Genomic DNA, 27,897 nt, shown 5'->3' on the forward strand with positions numbered 1-27,897 from the left:
GGTCTCATCGAAGCTTTCACATGTATACTGTCGAATTACTAGCAAACTCGAGAACAAAATTGCTAACTCCTGTCTTAAAAATAAATAAATAAACCCCTATCTCTCCTGCCTAAAGCTGGCTCAAAGAGATGAGTTTCTATAAGAGCTTTTTTATATTTGTTGTTTAAAATTATTAGCAATCTAAACAATAAATTATGAATATTCGAATCGAGAGTGGAGAATCCCAATTACGGACTCTTGCCCATCAAAAATAAATTAAAAAAAAAAAAAGTAATAAAAATCTTTATAATTCGATTATAAGAAATTCCAGTCCATGAATTACTGAATAATTAGTTAGGTGGTCGTTGAAAAGTGTCCATCGGAAGCACCGTCAAAGACCAAAAGGTCGTTACATGTTTGGCCAGTTTGGGTTCCGTCTCTTGTAGATTTTCCCAACCTGTGTCCTATTCCTATCAAAAGTTAGGTAGGGTAATTATTTTTGTACAACTCTTACATAATTTTAACAATTTTTTTTTAAGATTAACTATTGAATATTTGAGGCTCACATGTTAAAAAAAAATAATAATAAAAATAAAATAAAATCAATGATTAATTATAAAATAAATAAATAAAATAGTTAGAGTTGTGTAAGAATTGTGTAAGAAACATTACTCCTTTCGAAATTTCCCTTCCCCACTTTTTGATTTTTTTTAATCAAGTGATATAAGCACCAAACAGAAATAGCAAAGACTTTTTTCTTTTTTCTTTTTTCTTTTTCTTTTTTTTTTAATTCCAGGAATAAGGTATCAAGTTTTGTTAGAATTAATGAGTGCTCAACGAGATATGAATATATTTCCAATCTTTGTACAACCTTAATAAATTTTTTTTTTTAAAAAAAAAAAAAAAAAAAAATCAATCATTAGATACGTAGGATCCACGTGTAAAAAAACAGATTTAATGATTAATTTCAAAAAAATATGGTACAAAAGTTGTAAACGTGTCATATTTTATGCTTCAGATATCAATCATCTCAAAAGTTTTTTAAGTTTTTGAGTCCAATTATTATCCAACATTTTTTTTTCTTAATGTGTATGTCCATTAGCAATGAATCTTATGGGTCGTTTTTAAGATTGTTTATGTGATGTCCTGCTCTAGGGGCCATTGCCCGTACCCCTGTCACCATATTGCACCATTATGACTCTGATATCACTTGTTAAGAGATTAACATTTTAAGAAATTTCTTAGAAAGACCGTAATATAAGATATTGAGATACCACTCAATACAAAAATTAAGCTTACATCAACTTTAGGAGAATAAAATATGGTTCCTAGCATTAATGGATAGGTGATGAGGTTAGTGGGATCCAAATGGCAGAGAATTAGGAGGGACTCAATGATGTGGCAAAGGTATAAATGATTGCAAGGAAAGACGAAAGAGTGTGTGTGGTATGTGGGAGAAATATGGGATTTATAGATAGGGCTGATGTGGTGCCACGTAGAGCTGACTCGGCAATTGGGCTGGATTTTCCTTATTAATGGGTTGGACTATGAATTGGGCTGGACTCCGAATTGGATAGTTTTGTAAAATTATTTAATAGGCAAGGTTATTTTTTATTTTTTTTGTAATTATTTTGTTTTTAGATTGATTCTATAAGTGGTAAAAACTTGGATAGGAACTGATTATCTGAATTGTTTGAAGTTTAGCTTTAACTTTGTTCTTGGAGGTTTGGGTATCCTCTAAATAACCAAAAATCTATCAATTATGTTTCTTTCTTAATTTCATTCCATTAATTCCATAATCCTTCTCCTTTCATCAATACAATCCATTCATCCATTTCTCACAACCGTTCGCTACAATAGAAATTCGTAGTACAACAGATTCATTTCTTCGGACAAAAAAAGATTATGTAAACACTTACTCGAAATCTCACTTATCAGATTCCATTGTGGTAAGAGCCGAAGTTCTTATCAACTAAAACCAGAGAATAACAAAAAGAAAACAGAAAATGAAAAGAAATTGACATGGGGAACTCTTCTGCTATTTGCTGATTAGAGCATAAAAAAGGGTTGCATCATTCCAATAAGAACATATAGTGTTTACATATATAAATCATTTAACATGGCTCAGAAATCCAACGACTATTATTGCAATTATAGCATTTGGCTCTTCAAACCAGAAGGTCGTGGAGTTTGTAATTTTCAAATTACGGATTAACTTCAATTATAACTTTTCCAACATTGGAGCTTGTGAAGAGAGAGCTTAAGCACTCCAAGTAGCTCTCAATTCCATGGTAAATTTTGTGCTTGGAACTAATCTTGCCTTCTTTTATGTAGCCATGCATTTCCTTTGTAAAATCCTCGAAACGATCGAAATATGATCCCGACATAAACCCTTGTATCCTTACCTCCTTACCTACTATATTCAGAAGATTTCTCACCCCTTCTCTCTCTGTCCAGATCTGCATCAAACAAACAAGCAGGCAACTTTAATATACATGGCCATCTTGGAACTAAAGGAATATGATGACATCAATAGTGTTGTAGCCATATGATTCACCTTCTTATATTGAGATATCATGCCACAGACCAGGATCTGTGCATGCCTGTTAACATGGTTGAGGACAGCCTCAAGCATCTTACCACCAACATTGTCAAAATAAACATCGATTCCATCAGGGAAGTACCTGTAAGATTAAGATACATAATTATGGGTCCTTCATAATTGGTTGTTGACCTGGATTTCGCCAGGAATGTGGCTCCAATGAGTTGTTTGTACCCAAGGAGAGATTCAAACCCTTAGACATAATGGTTATGACACCAAAGTCCAAGGCCTTCACCACTTGAGCCAACCACCTATGGTTATCTTAATGCAAGTTAAACTTCATAATGAAACATCTCGCAACTTCTTTATATATTATCAATCACATAAGGAAGAAAATGTGAACTAGTAATTACTTGCTTAAAGCAGCATCTAAATCCGTTTCTTTATTGTAGTTGAATGCATCATCATATCCAAATTCCTCCTTTATGAGCTTTACCTAAGAATCATAAATAACATACAAGTCAACAAAAGAAGTTGGTTAGAACATCTGATGCATAAAGTAATTAAAAGAAAAAGTAAAGAAATTTTTTTTGATAAGTAAAAGAAAAAGATAAGATTTATCCCTTGATGTCAAATACTACCAGAATTTCATCAATGTCGGATCACCTCTAGTTTCCAAATTGTTCCAAATTGTATGTCACTTTCTTTATTGACCCGAGTCTTTCCACTATCCTTTTTCTTTCTTAATAGCTCTTCATTAGTAATAATAATCCATGTATTTTGTTTCTTATGCATTGCAGGGTCACAAGTCCGATGAGGAGAACCTAATGGTATGGCTAAACTTAGCAAGCAATAACAAGTTCATGTATACATTGGAAGTTGGAGCAGAATGCATGAGCTCTTCATAATATAGGCCGAAAATGTGAAATATTGAACATCAAACATCAAGAATATAATAGTTCCAATATAGGGAGCTCAAACAAAAGTTACTTGTAAAAGAAACAACAATAAAATGATTGAAATTTGTTGCATTCTTAACCAATTTATTGTTGTTTTGATAATTTGTCGTTGATTCCAGATTTTGTTTTTCAATTTCAAGTTCAGTGAATTCTATTTATTTTTTTACCATATTTCCCCATGACAACCAAGAAAATATATGGGACACCTTCTACAAGCCAAATAGAAATACCTTCTTTCTATTCTTTGGTTTTATCAATATTTCTTCCACAGATATACAGAAAAGCAGTCTAAGCTCCACTCCAAATTTGGCTACTTGGACACAGAACCTAGTTATACTAATGTAAACTAGTAAAGTACTTGAGTGGAACAAGTAGCATAAACAAGAGTGTCCCTCTTGTTCCCTAATTTGGTTATGGTAGTCAAATATCTAAGAATAATAATTTCAATAAGTACTGTGTGATATGAGAAGTTCAGTACTTGCTTTCAACTGAAGTGGTTGCTATGGCCCATGGGTGGTACTAAAACACCATGTTTATTATGGCCTCTAACCTTCTTATTAGACAAGCTTAAAACCTAATTAACTAGATGCTGCAGCTAGCAATATCCTTTCAAACTAGAAGGAAAGCTAAATATTGATGTATCTGTTCTTTTTACAAATTATCCATATAACTTGAGCTCAATGAAAAAAAGCAAAATTTGACAAATTCTTGACAAGAAATTTACCTTGGCATGTGGGATTTAAGAGTTCTTTTCTTCGTCCCAAAACCCAAAAGGAGTTTAATGTCTAATATATTTTTGAGGCCAAATTGTATTTAAGCCAATGGAGAGTACAGGGATGCATAGGCCCACAGTGGAAATTCCGGGGGAGGTAGTTTTTGCCTATAATACTTTTCAAAAGTCTCATCCTGACTCATGAGGTCTACCAAATACTAATAGTCAGTGCTAAATGACCCACTTTCCACCTCCTCTCCTATATATATATATATATAAATCTATTCATTTATTTAAAAAAATTAAAATAAAAAATTCTAGGGCATTTAATATATGTAGATGTAGTTTAATCTCATGTAAGCTTTTAAAATGAATTTCCAGGGCATTTTTTAACATTGGATTTTCAGGCCCAAAAAAAAAAATCAAGCCCAAAAATTAGGTTTTTTTTTTTTTTTTGAACAACCACAACAAAGCCCAGCATATTGGGCCAAAAAATGCTAAACTGTTTTTCTAAAAGGGGCTAAAAACATATAAATTAAGCCCAAAAAGTAGCCCAATACCCAAAAAGGGACCAAAATACCCAATTTTTTTAAAATTTGGTTACCGGTGTGGATAATTGTGTACTAACCGGAAACCGGCAGTTATTAAATAACTAATTAACCACTACCCAGTTACCAGAATCAGTTGGGGATTTTGGCCAACAGCTACCCTGGTTACGTATACCAGTTTTAGTCAATAACCGATAACCGTAGCCGAGTTTTCACCCCTACATCACTACATAACACTCCTCCAAAGATGGTTGTAAACTTGTTATGTGACATATAAGTAAATAAGCATGGTGGTTCCAGCAGGCCCACCATGCCTATTTAATTGAGTTCTAAGCTTTTAATTGACTTGTAAACAGGGCCAAAGGCAGATCTGGAACGATTAATAAGGTCCGTTTGCCAACCCTTTCTTAGTTTCTCCCTTTTCTTTTTATTTTTCACCCAAAAAAGTCAATATTAACAAACAACTTTCCTCGTAAAGTACTTACAAAAAAAACTCAAAACTCATTTTATTTTCATGTCACATAAAAATAACTTTTCAACCAAAACACGATAAAAGAAATAAAATAAAATAAAATAAAAAACCAGCTTTGTTGTTCACACTTCACATGTCCTTATTTGATCATTTGGATGGCAAAAAGATTGCATAGTTTCCTAGTTTTCATAAAGAGGGAGGGAGAAAATCCCACCTAAATTTTGTTGGACAAAGTTTTCCATCAATTTTGAGAGAAATTTTTTTAAAATTTTTAATTATTAATATTTATTTTTAGAATATATAATCCTCACGTATATCTTTTAAAATACACCTGAAAATCCATGCCCTATTAAAAATAGATCTCAATTTAATAGAATATATTAGAAAAAAGTCTCCAACTAATTAATATTACTTTAATCACCAGAAAAATATTACATTTACCATAAACTTTCACGGTTTGCATCACATACCTTCTCATCCGATCCGGTGCTTCCGATGACCCGGCAACCTTTGAGCTTAGCCAATTGTCCGGCGTAAATTCCGACCGCTCCAGCCGCCGCTGAAATAAACACATTTGACCCTGGCTTTGGGTCTCCTACCACGTCTATCCCCACCCACGCTGCAAAACCCGGTAGCCCTGTAATGCATATATACCATATTTCATATCTCATTATATTGCCTTAAAAAATATAAAATTTAAAGAAAAAATAATAATAATTTTAAACTTCTAAAAATGAAAAAAAAAAAAAAAAAAAAAAAAAAAAAAAAAAAAAAAAATATTACCAAGAGAACTGAGAAAATCTGGCAGCGGAACCCCAGATGTTGGATCAAGCTTCCGCACCAACTCGGATGGTACCACACAATGCTCAGCCACCGGAGAGAAAAAGTTAAAGACAATATCACCCTCCTTGTAATTACTATCCTTTGACCGAATTACCCTTCCAACAGTAATTGCAGTTATCGCCTGCAATTTTTATATATATATATATATACAAGCCTCACGTTGAATAGTATCTTAATAATAAATTTTTGAAAAGAATAATAAATTATAAATTATTATCTTAATAATAATAGTATCTTAATAATTTTATTTATTTTAACATTAATAATAAATTATTGATAATAATTGACTTCACTTGTTAATGGTTTTTAGATGGTATTTTTTTATTTCTTGTTAGATAAAAGTTAAAATAGATTTAAGTATTTTATGTTTTGAATTGTTGGTTAATATTTTTATTTTAAAAAAAGAAAACAAAAAGGATAAGGAGAACATATTATCAAACAAAGTCACTCAACTAAAATTTATAAACTTGAATTTTTACATTAATGTTAACATGTTAGTACCTTAGTTAATGGGTTTTAGGTTTTCTTTTTTCTTTTGAAAAAATATTTTAATACGATATAAAGGTAAAAGTTATTTTTGTGTTTCCAATTGTTTGATATGGTATAAAGGTAAAAATCATCCAATAAATTGAGACGGTCCCTTCATCCATTTATTTAATATCTATTCACGTCAAACCAATCATCAACTTACACGTGTCACATTGGTCTTATTTATATTATTAAAAAAACAATTACTTTTTCAGAAAGTAACTTCAAAATAAATGTGGTTGTAGCCTTGTAGCCATTTCTTTTGACCCAAAATAATAATTCTGGCTAGCTCCTTCTAAGACCGACCACCCTAGAGGTTGAGGGTGAGTCCCCACAAAGGTGATTAGGAGTGGCACGTGAGCCCCCCCCCCCCCCAAGAGGTTGGCCCTGAGTGCCTAATTGGTCCTCCGTTAGTGGCCAACTTGGTGGAGAGGTTGGCTATCATTTTTGGACTGGCTTAATGGTCCATTGATGAAGGGACTAACTATCAATGAGTAATGCTGGAAGGAACCATCCGAGTCCTTATTATGAAAAAAAGCATCACCGTACTTTTTGAAACCGAGATACTAATTTCATAAACCGCCTTAATTACCACATATACCAAAACAGCATTTAATCTTAAAATAAAAGCAGCAGAACCTTTTAGCATACTCGCTAATATATATATATATAGCATTTTATGACTGCATATGTTAATGTTAGTATATTTGTATATAGTGGCGTCAGGTGATGTTTGTTACAAGTACCTCGTTTAGCTTGAACGGAGGAAAGTAAAGTCCGTCTTCAACACCAGTCAGTCTGGTACGGTTGTACGGATCAACGGAGATCAGGAGGTTCTGGACAACGAGATGGCGGTCCGGGATTGAATCAACGGCAAGCGATAGAGATATAGTACGGAGTTTGAGATGGTCGGAGGTTGGAACACCTTCTAGTGCATGGGCTGTCAAGTACCATTCTTTGCTATCTACAGCAGCTTTCTCTTCATTGCCAACATCGCCCATTTTCTCAGCTTCTTGATGATCGGGAGGGGTTGTGACTTGTGAGAGGATTCTCTTGGCTAAATAGAGAAGCCCCGCTTGAACAGGAGGACCCTTTTAGTGCTCTATCTCGGGTGCTCAGCAATTTGGACGGTAATTGTGAAAGAGTTCATGTAAAGCTCTTATGCCGGAACAAGTTTTAGGCAATTCAACTCCAATCTAGTTATTTGCTGCTCGAATTATTACCAATTCAAATAACAAATTGCTAGAGATTCGGATCTGGTATGAGAATCCCCACTTACAAACCTCTACCCATTTTAAAAAACAAAAAAAGAACAAATAATAGCAAAAGTCTCCGATTATAAGGGATCCCAATCAATAAAATACATAAAAGACTAAGATTTTTTTCAAACCAGTCTTTAAAAGTGACCTATGTCCTTTAAGCTATTAAAAAAAATAATGTGAAAAACACGTATTTCTCACAAACTAAATACACATATATATAATATATCACTTTTTGTTAGAAATAAAATTGTCATGCACAGCGGAATAGAGTAGTACCTAATTATTTGCATTGCGACCAAATATTGTTCGACGTGGTTCTCTAATAAACCTCTTCTTCTCGACGGTGGAATATACTATCAAAAAGTATTTGAGTAATATTCACAAAGTCCACAGTCTAGAAGCACTTAAGGAAAAACTGAGAGAGAGTTTTGTATTTTCTCAATTTCTTATCTCAACCCATTTAATAGGACTATAGGAATTTATATATAGTCTCATCATGTTAATAGGGAGAGAGAAGTTTGGAGCAGTTATTCCTTGGAAAGAATAACTGACAAGCATAACACTATTTAAATATAAAAATTATGTTTTACAAGCCAAGTATTGTATCGCCTGGATCGGGAGGCTTGAATATTGAGATACGTGCCCCATGTAAACATCCCTTTATGTACATTATGCTACGTCATTTAAAATTCTTAAGATCATATAAAGTTTCTTATTCAATATTGCGAATTATTCTACTAGCAATAAATTATTTCAGTGTAATATGACTCAAAACTCTTAAGAGGCTTTTTTTCCTATGAATGCATATGTTGTTGTAGTAAACATTTGTGGTCAACATATTTTATAAAATTATTTCCTTTTTAAAAAGCCATAGGCCCATAATAATACATTAACTAGAAAAAAAAAAAAAAAAAAAAAAAAAAAAAAAAAAAAAAACCAGAATATTGCAACAACACGTTTTAACAAAATCTAGAAGTGAGGTGGCAGAAAAGAAATTAAAATAAAAAAATAAAAAATAAAAAATTAAACGCTAGAAGGAGGGCTTGAACCTCCGACCTTGTGGTTAACAGCCACACGCTCTAGCCAACTGAGCTATTCCAGCTTGCTTGAAAGTCTATGAAAAGAAAAGTAAATTATATGCAAAAACTAAACGATTTCCAGACTATAGAAAGGGAACTTTATTGGCGGGCTTACTTTAGTACAAACATTAAACAATAATAATACATTGTATTTGAGAAAGAAACAAACCACTTTTTTTTTTTTTTTTTCACAACTTTCACACGATGTTAATGTCGCAATTCCAACCGATCTTTATATATATATATATTAACAAAGATTGATCTAATAATTGGTTGAAATTGTCACATCAGCAATATAAAATAATTATGAGATAAAAACATAATTTCTAACATCACTCGTAGGACAAATATGAATCCTCCACATGGCAAAGCAACCTTTGCAAATGTTACCAGGCATATTTTTTGTGTTTATGTAATACGTAAAGATCTTAGCAAGGTTAATTTTACTCTATCTGTGTTAGATCAGGATTGTAAATAGAGCGAATCAATTTTATAGTTCATATTAAATTTAATGGTTCTAAAGATATACATGTTCTCACTACATTTTAAATTTTAAATAAATTTTACAATATATATACAAGAAAACACAATTTTAAAAAGTAATAATAAATAAATAAGTACCATAAATGGCTAGCTTACAAGTTGGAAAGTGCGTAAATTGATGCCCAAAATGGTATGAAAACGGCACAGAGAATGAGGGAAACGTCACCTTACAGGAATAAAAGGTCATACACAGCTTGGAAGCCAGTGAAAAGTGAGCCTCACGCCAGTTTCGCTTTTAAACCCCACCAACTCCTTACTTTTCCAAAGTCCAATTAACCCTAAGCTCCCACTTCTGCCCTCAAGGCCACAATTCTCTCTGGGCTTCACTGGTCTTCACACCAAGGTACTCATCTCTTTCTCTCCCTCTCTGTGGGGGCATTTGTCTTTCATATGTCTGTCTGTGTGTGTGAATGTGGAGGGAGGTACCTTCTAAGGGTGGCGAAAGTTTTGAACTTTGGTTGTATAATCATCAGGTTTAATGTTCAAGTTTATTTGGGTGCAAACAACTTTTTAAGACCCCATCCATGGTGAAAGCCAGATTTAACTTGATCCATGTGATAGGCCGGGGTGTGTCTATGTGTGTGAATGTGAAGAGAGATACCTTCGAAGGGTTGGCTCAAGTGGCCAAAGCTTTGAACTTTGGTTGCATAATCATCAAGTTTAACGTTCGAGTTTATTTGGGTGCAAACAACCTTTTGAGAGCACATCCATGGCGAAATCCAGATTTAACTTGATCCGTGTGATTGGGGTGTGTTACACAGGTCCTTCAAAGGTGGGTACTTCGACGAAGTAACCCTGTCTTGAAGTTCCCGACTTTCCGTCATTAAAAATAAAATAAAAAATTGTAGAGGGAGATTGACATTGCTTTCTCACAACCAACTCCAAGCCCCCACCACTCACCAGTCTTCACATCAAGGCACTCGTTTTCTCTGTGTTTTTGTGTTCTTGGGTGGTCTACTGGTCTGTGAATGTTGAGATTAACTTGTAGAAGCCTAATGAATCCCTTGCATTTGATATATGAATATACATATTCATTTAGACGCCACCATTTTTATTTCTTACATTGATTCCCACAACGTTGATAGGCATATGGGTCCGTTTCTTTGATTTCGAAACACAATTTTTAAAAACGAAGTTAAACTTCTGGTAAAACCGTACTTTAGACTTTAAAATCGTGCGTTTTTAAAAGCGTATTTTCTTACTTGCGATTTAAAAACGCAAATTATTCTACGTTTTTAAATTTCAATTTTTTAAAAATATACTCTTAAACGATATATTTTTTGTGATTTGGTTCAAAATTGCTGTGTTAAATGGACTCTCAAACCTCACATGGATTGTTGTAACGTCATATCATATTGTTTTGATCTTCTTTACGTTATCCCGGCCCCCATCTGTAGATTCTTTTAATCATTACAAAAAGGTTGTTGCAAGGGATAAACACTACATTTGAAATACCACACAGATGTGGTTGCTAGCTAGCTTATCATGTTACCTTTGAATTCAAACTAATATGATCATCTTGGAATGTTTCAATTAGAAGCTGATTTATCTTGTGATTCAATATATTAGGAGTCTTCTTCATAATTTCTCTTAATTTAACTCTAAAAATCTACTTTTAATTCAATATATATTGTCACTTTTTTAAACCATAAAATAACAAACTCTCTAAATGTTTGTCTGCTTTAAATAAATACTATTTTTTAATCATTCACAATAACTACCATGAAGACCATTGTCTTTAAATAAAGACTATTTTTCACCGCTTTGGCATGGTTTGCAAAAAATATTGTTAAATAAATTATAATATTGTCTTTTTGGCTCTTAAAATCTAGAGAGAAAATCTGACAAAATTTGCTAAAGAGTATTATTTAAAAAATAAAAAATAAAAAAAACACACACACACATGTGAAGAGGCCATTGTTGAGTGCTCTTGGATGTAAGTAGTGCTAATAAAGATGTAGAAAGAAGTTTATTTTCAAGCCCTTGGTTTGAAGGAGTTTCAGGTTCCCTCTAAGAACCTACTCTAAATTACCCCGTTAGGAGCTTGATAGTTGATATTCAAGTTCATAACAAATTGATTGTCTAAATTACATGTAATTTGAACAGCCCTACTGAAAGACGATTGCAAAGCTCACCTATTCAGGGCAAGTAAGCCTTGCAATCCTCCTCTCTGTAGGGCTGCTCGAATTAAACGTAATTCGAACAATTAATTGTAGGAAATTCTAATAAGAGAACACACCAAATATATATTCAACTATTTATGATTTTTTTTTTATTATTAGTAAGTAGTTAAGCATGCGCTCAGATAGAAAATAATTACTAAGTTATGTATATATTTGGTCTTAAAAGGATGACTTTATCCTCCCACCTTTTTGCACTTGTTCTTAAACCCATGAATTTATCCTCCGCTCTGTTTTTTTTTTATTATTATTATTATTTATTTATTTATTTATTTATTTTTATTATTATTATTATTATTATTTTGACGTAAAGAAGAAACATCATTTGAGTTGATACTTACTGGGTGATGCTGATTAATGATTTTCATAAATCTGAATGGGTTTCCATTAGTTGAACAAAACTCATATACCATGGGAAGCAAGAAGGCACCAAGCTGGGCTGATCAATGGGGCACAGACGGTTCTGGTGACAAAGATCGTGATGACAAGCTCATGAACAAGGTAGGGAACGGCAGCAGCAGCAAGATGGTGGAGGCCAAGGCCGCCACTTCAGCTGGACTTGTCAAGGCCAAGGCAGCTGCAGCAGTGGGCGCCCAAAAGGTGAAGAGCGGAACCTCGGCGGGGATTAAATGGGTCAAGAATCAGTGCCAGAAAAAGGCCTCTAAATAATCAAGATTTCTCTTTGGATGAATGAAGACTTGAGGCCAAGACTTTTATCATTTGATTAACTTTTTTCCTTACACTGCAGTATTATTATCTTGCTTTATCAATGGACGTTATGAATATTGTGCAACTTCCATTCATTGACATAACACCATGGCACTGCTAGAGTGCTAGCTAGTGAGCTCCAACTTCATGACGATGGCAGATGACTGTTCTTTTTCCCAGAAAGCATTCTGCATAAACAGCCGATTTCTATCAAATTATTTGAACTCTCCGAAACTACGTTAAAAGGGAAACACATCAGAATTTCCAGGAAATACAGAAAGACACATCCATAAAGTTACACAAACATTTCATTTGCTTAAAATATTCATTGATCCAAACCGTGGTGAACTTAACAGCAACATCACATTAAATAGTTGTCAAACTAATATAAATGAGAGTCATTGACCCAAGACCATTGAGCTAATGAACTGTAGAGACTTTACATCTAATCTAAAATTCCATCCTTTTTCTTATTCTTTTGCAGGTCCTATTCACATTGATGTAGGTAAAACACGTTTCAGCACATCCCAAAGGTGTTCTCCCCACTGTAGGTCATATAAAGGAAACCATCTTCGTCCTTATTTTCCTCATAAATTGCAGACATCATAGCCGCTGCAATAACAGACCGTAGTGAACATGAAATCAATAATGAATGTGCAATAAATTTATAACAAAAAATAGCTGTTACCGGTTGGTGGTAGAATGTTCTTCACGAAGATGAATATAGCCTTCTCAGGACTTAGCTTGATCCTCTTCCGGACCACATACACAAACTGGCCAACAGTCAAATCAGCAGGAACCAGATATCTAGATTCAACAAAAAGGGGATTCCGATTTTAGATAAATGAAAAATAATGTAAATGTATGGAAAGTAAACAGACAATAGATGGACACAATTAATGTTCTAAATCCACTCAAGATCTAAACAAAAAGCAGAATCAATTTATGCAATTGTTACTTGGGTCCCCACTAGGAAACTCTTATAACACAGTTAAAATGTCCATAATTCTTGAGAATGCATCATTGACAAACTATCTTAAAAGGATTAATGCTGAGGAATAAACTGAGTACACAAAATAGGTAGAGAATAAATGCACAACCAACCACAAATGTAACTTAAAGAAACAAGCAGATTATAGCATCAGCGAAAAGGATACAGGACTTGGTTTCAGAAACCTAGTAGCTGTTACAAGTAATTCAAAAGTTCTTAACATTGTTGATAAAATGATGCATCAACATGTTCCATCAAACATCACTTTATGTTCTCTAGTATCCAGAAACAGCACATGGCAAGTGATTCACTAGTATTACTCACAGTCCAAGAAGCACTTGAATCACAAAGTAAAAATAGCAATAAAGAACGGCACAATTTTCTAGATGAAAGCATTTTCTGATTCTACAACATATCAAGATATCATACATATTGCAAAGTTGTAAAACAATAGCTAAGAACAACTGACTTTTTCTTATCGATGTCAGGCACATCACTCTTTTCAGCCCTTTCTACAATCACCTACACCACAATCATTTACCCCATATTAGAAATTAAAACTAAAACTCACACATACACACACAAAGAACAATCATACTGGTATTCTATCGGGGTACTTCTCTCTGATGCGAGCAGCTTCTGCCTGCCTCCTTTCTGGGCATATATAAGAAAACAAACATTAACATATAGCAAAGGAGAATCTCTTATTGTCTGCGTATAAGCATAATATTCTAGAACACCTCCCCAGATGGTTGTCAAATTGCAAAACGAGCATTACACGACATAATTTAAGCACAAATATAAACGAGCTCACAATTCTCATTCATATATACCCAAACACAGTCTACAGGTTGAAAATGATAAAATTTTACATAGGTTTCCAAAAACTCGTGTCCAAAGAAACAGACAAAGCATGTTCGTTGAATATTACAGAAGTTTGAACCAAAAATTGACAACGGCAGAAAAACCCATATAGCAAAACTCAAAAAAAATAAAAAAAATAAAAAAAAAATCCCAAATTTGGAGGAAACAAGTTCATAAATATCAGAAATAAGCCTACCATTAAACTAGACCAGAAGACATAAAAACTTGAAATTTGTTTATTGGAATTTAGTGATAATAAATAAATTTGTAACAATAAAACAAAATAATAACGAATTACCTAGAGGGTGTTCCATCTTAAAGGAACTCTTGGCCATGGCGAAAAATTCTGCCAAAAACAAAACAACAACAAAATATATATTAGAAAAACAGATCAGGGTTTGCCATTTGGAGAGCACTCAATCAAATCAGATCATTAGAAAAAAAAAATCTTACCAAATTGTAGAGAGAATGAGAGAGGTTTTTGGTTGAGATCCCCAAAACAGGAGCGAGCAAAGAGCGAAGGGGACAATTTGCACTGCAAGTAAAGGAAGACCTTTTTTATATAGGAAGTTCCTAGCTTTGGAAAAAACGAAGTCGTTTTAATAAAGAAATTCGATTCGACCCTTTGGGAATAAAACTACGTCGTTCATGGTTTATGACTTCCTTTTTCCTTTTTTTTTTTTTTTAAAAAAAAACTTTCACAATGAGCAACTACATATTATATAAAAATTTTACAAATATCTTATAAAGCTGATGTAACATAATCTAAATTTCTAATAGCCCTTAAATCATCCATTGTTTAAAAATAATACGTATCAATTGATTATTAAACCCTGTCACGTCAACTTTATAATATATTTATGAAATATTTGTGTAGTATGTGGTATTGTTCCTTTGGCCATTAGCTAGGCGACTTAATTGACTGAGCGTATACGTGATGTAAAGTGACATGAAGTTGGTTTGGGCAATGTAACTTTGGGTTGGGATAAGATTTTACGAATTGAGATCTCGTGCAATACCTTAATATGATTCAGATTCTACCACGTCATATCTTAGGTTAAAAAAAAATTTGCATTTAATTTTCAGCTACTTTTCCGCCCACCACCGCCTCTCACACGACACCTTCGTTACCTCTCCACAAGTGTCGAGCTCCTATTTTGTCTTCTTCCCTATCATCCTCTACCTATAGGAGAGACTGAACCACTCATTTGGGCCAATAAAATGGTTCAACCACGGTACACCACCAATTAACCTTTGAAAATGACCGAACCACCTGACAACACCCCAAGAATGGTAGTGTGGAAGTGGTACAGTTTACTATGTCAAATTGTTGTCACTCATGGAACTCAAAGGCTCGTCCACCAACATTTTACTTGGTGGGCCTCAAGAGGAGACCCACCGGGGCACCACTAGTTTTGTACACAGCAGGCCCCTGGGTGACCAATAAGCAAAAAATGGGAAAGCAACCTTTCAAGTGTTGGGTTTATTCAGGTTCGGTCACATGTCTACCTGGGACCAATCAGTTGGCCCATAGGTCCAGCTCACTAGGCCTCACAGTCCAAGGTGGTGGGTTTCTTCAAGTTCGGACACATGTATAGCATGCATCAAAGAGGTAGACCAGACCCTACACTACCTTAAAAAGGAGGAAGCTTAGCATGTGAGAAGCACATAGTTCGGTCTTTTAAAAAACATAAGAGAAACTTTTATTTAACTCTTTTGAAATTTTATCACATTTGAAATTATTCTCTTAAACTTTAAAAACTCTCAATTTAGTATATTAATATTTCAATTCTTTTCAATTCCACTCCTCCGTTAAAATTTTTCGTTAAATCCTAACATAGGGGTGTCAAAATTTTCAAAATATCACTCATTTGTTTTAGGGAAAACAGAAATAAATAAATAAATAAATGCAAAGATTTAGGCTTTGATCAGGATTTAACGGAATTTATAAAAATACCCACGCCTGAATCTTTGAATTTTTTTTTTATTATATATATATATATCATTTGTTTAAAAAAAAAAATTGGGATATTTTGAAAATTTTGACAGGATTTAACTGAAAGTTTTTGAAGTTTATATTGCAAAAGCGGCGACAATTCAAGATAATTAAATGAAATTTCTCCAAAAATATATATATGTTTATATATAATTTTTTTTTTTAATTGTTTGTCGATATATATATTTTTAGAACCGAAAACAAAAGTGTTAACCATGTTGTCACGGATCTCCTTTGAATATGAGGTGCCCATTAAGGTGATTGAACATGATTTTCTTCTCACTCCTTTCTTGCCCCAATGACACTCCAGAATGTGACGGCCAACATAGAATTTAATTAGGTTATGTTTCAAATGCTATCCTTGACAAAGCCAACTCATCTGCATCAATCTTTCGGCCAGTCCTTTCCTTTCCTCTATGCCTTTGAAAGTGGATTTTTGGGTGGGAGAGGGTGGAGAGACAGCTAATACGAGAGGATAAGTGGGCTCTCCGTATGTTCAGGCTATCTGAGCAGTTACCTTACCAGGAAGAGGCTCACATATCTTTTCATATTAATGATATTAATTGTCTGTACCAATCCCGTCCAATTTTTGGAATCTTAGTTTCATGGATAAATAATTTACAAAATAGTTAAAGAGTAAAATTTTGTATGTATGAACTCAATAAAATACCCAAAAAAAAAAAAAAAACCTGTAAACATGAATTTGAAACTAATTCTAGCATATCTAAAAAATTTAGTGCTCAGGCTCTTTGTTTCATTGAAACTTATAATATACTTCACCAAGGTTGAATTATTTTCCTTATTTTATCAAAGGAAAATGTTTAGAGTGTTACAATTTTTATTATAATTTCCTTACAAATTCATGTGACAGTCTAAATTTTATTTTATTGAAATGAGTGTTACATGAATTACTACGTGACAGTCTACGTGCATTTTAGTGGAGATCTCTCTCTCTCTCTCTCTCTCTCTCTCTCGGGAGAAGGATTTTTACAAGGTCTTCCAGTCTCAATTTGACTTAGCTAGGCATCAGAGGTATTCCCCGCCAACTCACCCGACACGTTCCAATGATTTCATGTTGTAAAATTGGCCGTGCAGATTCCAGCACCATCAACTTCTATTTGTTGTCCCTGTGTTTCTAACTCTTCTATTCATCTAATGTGGTCGGGTGCTTTCAAGACCCTCCTTACACTTTGATGAGAAGAAGACAACAATAATAGGGACAGTGTTTTGAAATAGTAGGAGATAGGAAAGTGATGAGGTCCATCTCCTACATCACGACAACTAGCATGAATCCAAAGGATAACAATTTGAGCCATAAAAAGTGACAAGTTTAATACATTGTGTTAGAGAAAAAAGTTCCTCTAACCCCAAGGGGTTGGCCAAGTGGTTAGGCATAGGGCTTCTAGGAGATAACTCTCATGAAGGTTCCTAGCTTGATCGAATTCTCATGGTGTTATCTGTCTCTTGGGGCCAGCCGCTCGGATGAAAAGCTGTGACTCAATGCCCCATTTCTAAGTGGCCATAAGTTTGGAATCGGGGATTAGTCTGGGGCTATTCATGGACCTCTGCACACGAAAAACTACCACTATGTGTGAGCCAGTTGATCCGGGGTATCGTCCGTATTAAAAAAAACAAAAAAAAAAAAAAGTTTCTCTTTATGATAACATTCACATAATCCACCATATATGTGTAGAGCACTTCCCAAATCGATTGGAGGCAGACAGAAACACAAGAAAGCTAAATATTGATATGCATTAGTTGCAAAAGAGATTGCAGCACTGAACCTACGAAGTGCCTCATGGGAGGTTTGAGTACAAAGAACCAACAAAAAAGCGAAGGTATTCTGTTGTTGCCGTTGACACATAAATGCTGATTGAACAAAACCAACATCCCTCTCCCCTCTACTCCCATCATCCATAAATGCCACATTAAAAGCACCAGATTTGTCTCCGTGAGCTTTTTCACGATTCTTGTACCTTGTTAAATTAATATTCCAACTTCCTTTGTTGTTGGGTGGTTGGAAATTTTAAATGCAGCTTCTTCAATGCTACCCTCACCAGCCATCTATTTTTGTTCATGTTGAGAGCAGAGCATCCCCACCTTCTTTAAGACATGACTCTCTTCCCCTTTTTTTCCTCGCTCACAATCTCTGTCACCTTTCTTCACATTTGAAGAATACCCAGTTACGTTTTTTGTGGAATACTTAGCTTTCATTCTTATTCATTGGTGCATGCTATCAGCTTTTCTTTCTTTTCTGTATGTTTATGTTGTTGCAGATTTGCAAAAATGGTGGTGGGAGAAATGGATCAGTTTTGACGGGATATTGGTCCGGTTCAATAAGAAATCAGTGCTCCAAATGTTTCGGGCCCTGTTTTTTGATTGAGCCGTGCCAATATCACGTTCCACTGCTCTCAACTCCTCATCATATCGGTTCTCTCAAGGGGCTCAAACTTCTTTCTTTTCGGCCTGGAAGGTAACCCATGTTTCCTGCTTCATTTCTTTGATCTTCTTCTGTTTTTTCACCTTTTCATTTTGAAGATTGAAGAAGAAGGAGAATGCTGGTCTTAACCATGGCACACTGTTTAAAAGTCTCTTTTTCTTTTCTTTTTTCTTCTTTTTGGTGTGTTTAAGAGAAAGGTTAGAACTTGCCACTGCAGGTTTTTATATTTTGGTTGATCTTTCATGGTGTACATTTAGTGAGAAGTTTGTCCTAATGAATTTGAATGTATGCTTTTTGCCTTTTTTGGAAGGTTCGTCGTTATCTCTGCATTCATCGATCCAAAGATTTTGCTCGATTGGCAACTGGATCCCTTCATATTTAAAGCTCGTTGGCTCTTAAATCACAACCCTATTTTGGTCTTTTTCGAAAAGTTCATCGCAGTACTAACTGGCCTGCTTATGCTAAGATAGGCCGCCTCTATCAGTTGCAATGGAAGCATTCTCACTTTGTCTCTCGTCCTAATTAGTGATTTAAATCCCCTTAAGTCTCTCTTTCCTTGTATTTCTCATATGTAGTTGTGATTTTGCCTTTAATGTTTGTTTGGTGTCATTTGCTCCAAAAATAAAATAAAATAAAAAATTGAATGTATGCTTCCTTTCAAATCTCAAAAAAAAAAACAGTTTGCATAAGCAAGAATTAAGTTTCCAAAATGGATTAGATTATATGTAATTAAAGCCTCGTTTTATATAAGGGTTTTCATGGATGGCTTAAAGTTTGGCTAACACCTCAAGCAACCACATTCATATCTCACAAAGACATGAGCTATTCAAGCTCTTGAAACTTTTTCTTATTCTTTTTTGTTTTCTGTTTTCAAAACAAAAATATTAACAAACAAATCGAAACACAAAACACTCAAAACTTTTTTCGCGTTTATGTCACATCATAACACTTTTTCAAACAAAAAAAAAATGACATCTAAAAAGCATTAACAGACGGAGGGATCTCATGTTCTTTTTGTTGATTATAACTCATATTTTGCGGGTGCTGAAAAGTTAATTTGAAGCTATGAAGAGTTGAGGTTGCTTGTAAATTGATGGTTTATGTGTAAGGAGCCAGAAAAAGAGCACATCTATGCTATTACTCATTTAGTTACAATCCGAGTATCTTAAAATCACTTATAAAGTTTAATACTCATAAACACATTTATAATCTACTCACTCAACTTTGACAATCTACCCGCTCAATACGGGACTAACTTTCTAGGCGTTAATGTTATGCTAAGATTAGTTATAACCTAAGTTGAAATTTTTGAAGAGAGTGAAGATAATGTTTGTAACATAGTACTTTGCTTAGTATACCGGTCCTTAAAATTATAGAAGTACCCTCATAATGCAACACTCAGTTCTGCACGAATCTTCTGCAATAAGTGCAAGGAAAGCAATTTGACCTAATGCCATTTATACCTCCTTGGCTTGGCAAATTCCCCTGCCCTCATTAAACTTCACCAATATCATGCCAGGTTTACAAATCATAGTTTTTGCAATTTGATTTAAAATGGCACTTTTGGTATGCGAAAATATAGTACCAATCGCACTCTAAAGGCTTGATTGATTTGAAAGAACAAAAAAGACAGCTTTTTCAGGTTTACAAAGAGACAAAGGGCCTTTTATAGTAAATTTCTATTTGAAGAATTCAAGACATAGAACTTGGGAAAGAGATCATCATCAAGGGACTAGTTTCCTTCAAATTCATACTTGGAAAACAGAAAATGAGAGATTGTGTTAAAGGAAAGGCAGCAAAAGCCACCAAAGATGTATATTTATTAGGAGCTTGATAGCCACGGAAATGTCAACTTACAAACTGGCCCTCCAAGTATCAAAGAATGGGGTGGAGACTGTCTCTCGCTTCCTTTTCTGGCTGCTACCATGGTCAAACTCCTTTCTTAAAATGCAGAATGTCCATGTAGCAAGGCCTCTCTCTCTTTCTCTCTCTCTCTCTCTCTCTCTCTCTCTCTATGTGTTTCTATCTCTTCGTGTAAACGACATATTCTCTATACTCACAAAAATACAGGGGAAAAAAAAAACATTCATTACTCTAGCTTATCATCCTCCTGAGTTTGGAAGAACTCTAAGCTGCCTCTCTGAAAGAAGCACTCCACAAAGCATTTTCACCTTCCCCGCAACGTCGATGGACCTCCTTAATCCTCTCAGCAGACCTGCAAATACCACTGCAGCTCCAATCAAATGAAGCTACACAGACGTTGCCTGCCTGGGCCTTCCACTCGCAATCTGCAGCAATAAGTTCATAAGAAATTTAAATCTATATAGCGACACAAACCCGTCCTCGTAGTTTGTAATCAAACGAAATAAAAGGCGGTGTCTTCACAGTATTCCTTCAGTCCCACACCACAAACCAAAGGTACATGGAGATGGTACCCCTGGCCAGTGGAATGAAGTCAATAAGCCATATCCACCTTTATAAACACCATCTACCTTTCCTCCACTTTCAAACATATGATTCATAACAATCTAATATGGAAACACCCATGGAGACTATTTGTACATAAGAAGACGTTGCTGTTATCATAGTGATCAAATGAAAGTGGAAATTAGTAAGAGGAGTAAAATCCATAAGATCAAGGTAAACCTCAGTAGATGATGAATATGGTAACGAGTATAGTTATCACCAGCATAGACAAACATGGTTTTATGTTTGACACAAACCCGCCACAAGGTATCTTTATTGAACTCTACATGATAAGATCTACTTACCCTCCAGAAAAATTAAAAAATAAAATAAATCAAATCGTTACCATCATCTAGTCCATTCAATTTCTCCTGTGAAATATACCTCTTCAGGGAGAAAAATTGGCATGACAAACTTTCTCGTGCTTGAGCAAGACGTGTGAATTACTTTTCTTAAGTTAAGAGAGTAATTTCTGTTTACATGACTGAATTTATATTTTGATTCTCCCCCCCCCCCCCCCCCCCCCCCCCCCCCCCCAAAATAACCAAAACAATTGTTGCTCAAACAGCCTTTTTAAACCCTTTCTCTCCAAATAAGAACACCTTATTGGCAAGATAATTCAAAATTTTAAGGAAAGTAGGACTTTACCAGGTGGAGTGCCACAACATAATCTCCGATCATCAATATGCTCCACATCAACGCCAATAAACCATGATCCCAGTGAGACATCTTCATTAGCATACCTGTGTAGGACATGCCTGAAATAATCATGTGACAACCATTACTAGTGCAAGAAACAATGACGACAACCTTCAGATCCACACTTTAGCTTCTATCTTTTACTTCATGTAAAGATAAGTGGGCTTACTGATTTATTGATATATACGTCGCAAGATCTTTTGAAATAGCATAGAGCTGTCCAGTAGCATGACGGAAGTATCTATTGCCTGCCTCACCGAATTTCCAATACTCAGGTTCATGGTATCTCACTCCTCTGTATGATGAAATGGGGAGTTAAGAAACTAGAAGTTAATTACTTTTTCAACATTCATCAGAAAAAAGATATAATTCTAAAAACAGGGGAAAAAAGGCTTACTTTTGATTAAGGACAGGACCAGATTTCATGCATCCAATATATACCCGTGGTTTTGATCGATGTCTAACTAGAGTTTCTCCAAGTGTGGCTGTTGCAATTTGAAATGAGTTGGAAACTATGTAACAAAAAATAACTTAAAAAAAAATAAGCTGCAGAAGTACTTGGCAATATAAACCCATGCTAATAATCAGATATGGATCTTTGAGGCATTAATAGGAAATGAATATTCCTCAAATGGTGAACATTAATGACAAATTAAGAGCTGTGACTTGAACTAATGATTGTAAACCTCTTGAATGAGCAAGATGCAAATTAAACAATTCAGATTTTTATGGAGTATATAACGCCAACAAGGTTATCATAGTAGAGAAAAGAAAAATTAACTCACCTATATTTACATGGACGTCATCATCAACTTTGATGTAGAAATCTGCATCCCACAAAGCAACAGCAGTAGTAAAATATTCCTTTGTCTTGGCAGACAATTCCAGGTAGCCTTCAACATGGTTCTGCTCACAAGTGACACAGACATAAAGTTAAGTCGCATTTTCTTTCTCCTGAATGAATACAATAAAACTACTTTTGACGTAATAATACATGTGGCAGACAAAGGCAGCAACAATGGAAGAACAAGATATGAAAATATTACCAGCCTCAGGAAATCTCCATGTTTTTGGTCCTCTGCTTCAATGGCTCTGTCCAGAATACCCCCTGATGTGGCACTAAATAATGACAAAAAACTGTTAAAAATTACCCATTTTGTATGTATTCTTAGGCTGCTAGCTAATAGAGTAATTATTATGGTCATCATATGGAATTTCAGTAGCCAGAAAAAATTTGCATCCAGAAACCATTTGCATAAAACAGAAGTGAAGAGAGATTGAGTTAAGGAGTAAACTTCTCTCCAAGAGATAGACTTATGTTTTTGCCCCCAACAACAAACAATTATGCTCTATGATTTCCTGGAGACCTTTCAGAGGGACATAAATGACTGAATAATCTGCTTGTTACGAAGTAAGAGCACACAGCTAAGAGTTTGAAAGAAAGAGGTTCAGATCATAATTGGGCAAGCAAATCATGAAGCCTCAGTGACCATCAGCTATTATAGAATGAGAAATTTATGCGTTCTTAATTAGAGGCTTAAGTATTTCATCGATTTGCAGCCTAGAAATTCAAAAGCTAAGCTGTGGCTGCAATTAAATTGGTGATCTAAAAAAATACCAAAACTGTGATCCTTTCCCAGACAAAATGCTGCATAGTTTTCAGTAACTTGTTAGACAAAAGGCTCAGTACGTTAATTTAAGACAAATATATGAAGGCATAAATGTTGTCTATTTATTCAATATTAGCATAAAAAAGAAATAACGTACCCACCTATGACCAATGACAAACCGGATAATAATTCCCTTCTCTTCCTCCAGCTTCCTTCTCTTCTCACCTATTATCCAGTTTTTCAAAAGCACAGATGATCAGATTATCAATCCAAAAAAGCACAAGGATAATCAAGAAAAACCAGGAGGGAGAAAGCAGGAATTAATATATGAACCTTGTGGCATCCATGTTGCACGAACTGAATCTCTTCTTTTCCTGCTGCTGAAAGCAGTATTAATTCCTATGACCATTAGATACTTTCTTTTCCCAGATGATTCATTCTTCTTTAGATCTTGTGATAAAGGAGAGCCACCTCGTATAGACTTCTGAGCTGCCCTTGCAGCAGCTAATTCCATCTCTAAACTCGAAATAGTCTTATCTAATGTCCTACGATCAATACACTATGATAAGTGTTGCATTCAGAATATTTCAAAACCAAAAGTAAAATGAGGCATAAGGGTAATCAAGATAAATAAGTAAGCATAGCCATAACTTACTGTATAGCACTATGAGTCTTAAGAACTTCCCCAAAAACGTCCTTGGATTCATTCTGTACTTCTTTTTTATGCAACTAAAGGAACCCAGGCAGATAAAAATGTAAAAGAAATTAAGATGAGGAACATAGCAGACAGTGAATATAAACGAACACAAAATGTTCAACTCAATTCTCAGAAAGAAATCAAGCAATGATAGGATGGAGATACTTACAGCTTTTGGATCACAGCCCTCTAAAACCAATTTCAATTCTTCAGCTTCCATTGCTGTTGTCCGTGCAATACCCTTATGTTCAGGAACAGTCCACATCCTGTACCAGTTTACTTTCATCATTAAAAATGTCATAAAATTGCAGCAACAACTTTAGGTATATTTTTATCTGATAGAAGTTCAAATGAAGAAAAGTATCTCCATGTTTAACTATTTATTAAACTAACCAAAAAGAAATTTGACAACATTAAAAAATACAAGCTTGTTAGCCAACACCAAGGAATGTGTCAATAGTACCTCCACAAAAAAAAAAAAACGGAGGAATGTAATAAGCTGCGACGTATCAAGCAAATAATAAATAAATAAATAAATAAAAGGTACTGTTTTGGACTCTACGGAGGTTTTGGCCCTTTGGGTACAAAAAAAAATCAAGGACTTCCAGGAATCCAGTTACCACCGCCAGAGGAAAAATTAAAGGCACGATATTGAATAGGACATGTCTGAGGCCTTCGGTGCTTTAATGAGAAAATGGGACAACTAAGAAGTCGGAAGAATTCTTCAGGTCTACAAATATAACATGTAAACAGCATTTATATCACACCTATACATACAGACAGAAAACTGAACCATCTACTAAAAGACAATGGAATTCACACAAATTTTTGCAGAGTTGTCCATAATTGACTAGTCCTGTCTCCTGAGTACCCAAAGTAATAATACAATATGCAGGAATGGCATCTTCACAGAAAATTAACATGACTTTCACCCATAGTAGAAATCTGTTTTTAGATCTATCCCACTTTCCAACAACCAAACGGGTCTAGTAAGCATATCATAGGCATAAAAGATGGGGGCCCAGATACTATATGTCATGAAACAATGAAACCCAAACCAAACGGGTCTAGTAAGGATTGGAATTCTTGAAAATTCAGAGCAATCCAGCTCGGGGGGAAAAAAAAAACTCATATTAGATATTATCAATTGCTACCAAAAAGATATTAAATACAATACAGATCTTAAAATAAAAAATTTGGAAATAAATTGTTCTTAATATACTTACAAATCCATAAAACAAAGGGTTGAATTTCTTTAAGAAAAAAGCATAAATTAACCAACTTGTCAAAACCCACAAGCAGTTGCTATTTGAAAAGTAGCAGAAACTGAAAATTCAGAGAAAGCATAAGACATATATTCATACCTGTTGGTGAAGAGTAGTCCAGCACAGAAGCTACCCAGACAAAGCAGAAGGGTCCATTTTTGTGATATCACACTTCTAGAAGACTGCTCTCCTTTGCTTTTCCAAGACATTTTCTAGCCAGATTCTCCTCTTTCCAACCCAATAGCTTTCTCAAGCAAAACCCATATAGACAAAGAGAGCCAACAAACTGGAGGAGACCCAGAAGCAGACCAAGCCTAAGAGCTCACAATCAGGTTTGAAAGTGAACTGTGGAACAAGATTTGAGACAGAACAAAAAGTGCACAGAGAGAGAGAGAGAGAGAGGGAAAGAATAAGAACAGAGAGCTTGCTCTGTTTCTAACTCAGTTTGTTTTCTTCTTTATCCTTTGCTTTGTTCTCTTTCTCTTTCTCTGTCTCTCTAAACACTTCTTCGCAGGCAAGGGAAGTTGAAGACTCCCTAACCGCTAAGGATCTTAGGGCCAAATTACCAAACGGTCCTTGTCAGACCTTCCTTTCTTTAATGACCTCAGACCCAAGTAACAGTGGTCCGCAGTGACATTAATGCCCTTGGGACAGTTTCTTTTTTTTTTTTTTTTAGGAAATAAATTTCAAGGATCAAGGAATAAATATAGGGAGCAAGGAATAAATATAGGGGGTGAGAAATGGGCTCTCTGCCTAAGTATGGGAGATCCTCTCAAATATCTTAAAAAAAAAAAAAAAAAAAAAAAAAGCCGCGGAGAAATAGGAGGGATAGCGGGATTCCTGTCTCGCTAATCTCTTGAAGATGTATGTGTATCATTTCTCATACAAATTAGTTTTAACCAATACATTGCACATGGTTTTCCTTATTTTGTTTTATTGAGTTAACGGTGGATTTCGTATTTATTTTTTAAAATTCTAGGTGATACAAGGGCTTTATCATTGGAGCGGGATTATTTGTAATCGAGCAGACAATTGTGAGAGGTCCTAAAGGGGCGTATGTGCCTAAGCAGAGGGTCTCTTACAATTGCAGTGGTCCCTTACAATTTAAGCACCACAATTGTCTGAAATCTTCACCGTTAATCCTTTAAACTATTGGGTGCTTCTTTACCATTATCTCCCTAAACCCTTAAGATCTACTTTTGTTTCAAAGCTAAAGGCAAAAACTTCATTAAAAAAAAAAAGGGAATACACTTGGCTCCTCATAAACTCATAGGCCATTTGCAGAGAGTCCTCAAACTATCATGTGTGTGTGAGGGGGTATTTGACCCCTCAAACTAAAATTTCCTTTTAACTAGAGTCTGTTAACGATTGGCGTTAAAGCGGATGCAAATGTTACCTAAAATGTCCAAATTATCTTTCAACCTATATATATATATATATATATAGAGAGAGAGAGAGAGAGAGAGAGAGAGAGAGAGAGAGAGATTTTGTTGAGGTGGTGGCCAAATCACTCATTTAGGCTTGTGGAAGTGGCTAGGCGACTCCAAAGTCATTTTTTTGGTGGGTGGTTGAATCACTCAAGGGTTGTAGAGATGGTTTAGCCACCCTCGAAGTCATCTTTTTGGGGTGGCTATCCCACCCCCTCAACCCAAGAGATAGTTTGTTCACTTTTTTTAAGGATTTTGAAGGTGCTCGAATCACCTCATGGCTACAAGGATTGTTTGTCCACCCACTAAGTAGAAAAATTATATATATACCACCCTAAGTGGCCAAATATATATATTTTTTTATGGGTTTTTAAAATTTTGTATTTAATTGTTTGTTTTTTTTTTTTTTTTTTAACACTCTACCCCCTTAGGACTATTTTGGGAACTTCATCCGCTAAAAACTCAAGTACAACGAACGTAGGTCATTCTCTATTAGGGGAGACAAGAAAAATTAAGAGATAGACAAATTTGCCGACGGTTGAAACTTCAAGACTTCAAGGCGAATTGCCACTTTTTAAAACATTAGAGGCAAAAAAAAAAAAAAAAAAAAATCCAACTTGAAGGGTAAATGTATTTTTCCCTCCATTTTAAAAATTGTTATCCCTATGCCAAAACGTAGGCCCGCCCTTGGGGGGTTAAGTGTCATAAAATGGTAGTTTAGACATAAGTGTAAATGAGGTATCACTTCAAGGGAAAGAAAAAAAATGTATTTTCAAAAAAAAAAAAAAAAAATCATTTATAAACCGTTTGTAACTCGATTTTCTTGTAACTAAAGTTGTAGATTACTTATATTAGTTTTCATATTTTTAATTTAATAATTTATTTTTAGTGGGATATTATCATGACTAAGATCATAAGAGTTTGGGGGTATTACCCATTTTTATGCCAATATAATTTTTCTATAATTGAATTAATTTTACCAGTGATAAGACTCAAAAGGATTGCATTAAAGAGTGAATTTGCCAGGCAATTTTGATGCTAAAATTGCTAGCAATTCGGATGGTAAATTTGAAAAAGTTTCTATAGA

General features: G+C 34.7%; 3 protein-coding genes, 1 long non-coding RNA gene and 1 other non-coding gene across 6 annotated transcripts; 1 reads left to right on the forward strand and 4 right to left on the reverse strand.

Annotated features, from left to right (window-relative positions):
* Positions 1 to 2,028: 2,028 nt before the first annotated feature.
* Positions 2,029 to 7,584, reverse strand: LOC133859494 (2-alkenal reductase (NADP(+)-dependent)-like). The gene is made up of 6 exons (XM_062294909.1): positions 7,330 to 7,584; positions 5,996 to 6,176; positions 5,683 to 5,849; positions 2,935 to 3,017; positions 2,537 to 2,663; positions 2,029 to 2,438 (listed from the first exon to the last, which is right to left on the reverse strand). Exons 1-6 carry the CDS (start codon positions 7,582 to 7,584, stop codon positions 2,184 to 2,186), a joined length of 1,068 nt encoding a protein of 355 aa, XP_062150893.1. The 3' UTR covers positions 2,029 to 2,183.
* Positions 7,585 to 8,873: 1,289 nt separating this feature from the next.
* Positions 8,874 to 8,947, reverse strand: TRNAN-GUU (transfer RNA asparagine (anticodon GUU)). Its single transcript has one exon. It is a non-coding gene; the product is annotated as a tRNA-Asn (tRNA).
* A 663-nt stretch (positions 8,948 to 9,610) lies between these two features.
* On the forward strand, positions 9,611 to 12,440 carry LOC133861641 (uncharacterized). The gene is made up of 2 exons (XR_009899048.1): positions 9,611 to 9,810; positions 12,039 to 12,440. It is a non-coding gene; the product is annotated as an uncharacterized LOC133861641 (long non-coding RNA).
* Positions 12,441 to 12,639: 199 nt separating this feature from the next.
* Positions 12,640 to 14,769, reverse strand: LOC133861640 (autophagy-related protein 8C-like). Its single transcript, XM_062297430.1, has 6 exons — positions 14,664 to 14,769; positions 14,509 to 14,556; positions 13,945 to 14,000; positions 13,816 to 13,868; positions 13,044 to 13,162; positions 12,640 to 12,967 (listed from the first exon to the last, which is right to left on the reverse strand). The coding sequence occupies exons 2-6, from the start codon at positions 14,543 to 14,545 to the stop codon at positions 12,873 to 12,875; spliced, it is 360 nt and encodes a 119-aa protein (XP_062153414.1). The 5' UTR covers positions 14,546 to 14,556; positions 14,664 to 14,769; the 3' UTR covers positions 12,640 to 12,872.
* Positions 14,770 to 20,352: 5,583 nt separating this feature from the next.
* On the reverse strand, positions 20,353 to 25,902 carry LOC133861082 (probable beta-1,3-galactosyltransferase 2). 2 transcript variants are annotated; one of them, XM_062296786.1, is made up of 11 exons: positions 25,483 to 25,902; positions 24,288 to 24,384; positions 24,077 to 24,150; positions 23,755 to 23,966; positions 23,583 to 23,646; positions 22,858 to 22,930; positions 22,597 to 22,717; positions 22,209 to 22,296; positions 21,981 to 22,106; positions 21,761 to 21,870; positions 20,353 to 20,861 (listed from the first exon to the last, which is right to left on the reverse strand). In XM_062296786.1, the coding sequence occupies exons 1-11, from the start codon at positions 25,590 to 25,592 to the stop codon at positions 20,749 to 20,751; spliced, it is 1,188 nt and encodes a 395-aa protein (XP_062152770.1). In that variant the 5' UTR covers positions 25,593 to 25,902; the 3' UTR covers positions 20,353 to 20,748. The 2 variants fall into 2 exon arrangements, with proteins under 2 accessions (XP_062152770.1, XP_062152769.1); XM_062296785.1 differs by having other exon boundaries at positions 20,353 to 20,934; positions 25,483 to 25,901.
* Positions 25,903 to 27,897: the final 1,995 nt, after the last annotated feature.

The sequence above is a fragment of the Alnus glutinosa genome, chromosome 2, assembly GCF_958979055.1.
Source record: "Alnus glutinosa chromosome 2, dhAlnGlut1.1, whole genome shotgun sequence".
NCBI lineage: Eukaryota > Viridiplantae > Streptophyta > Magnoliopsida > Fagales > Betulaceae > Alnus > Alnus glutinosa.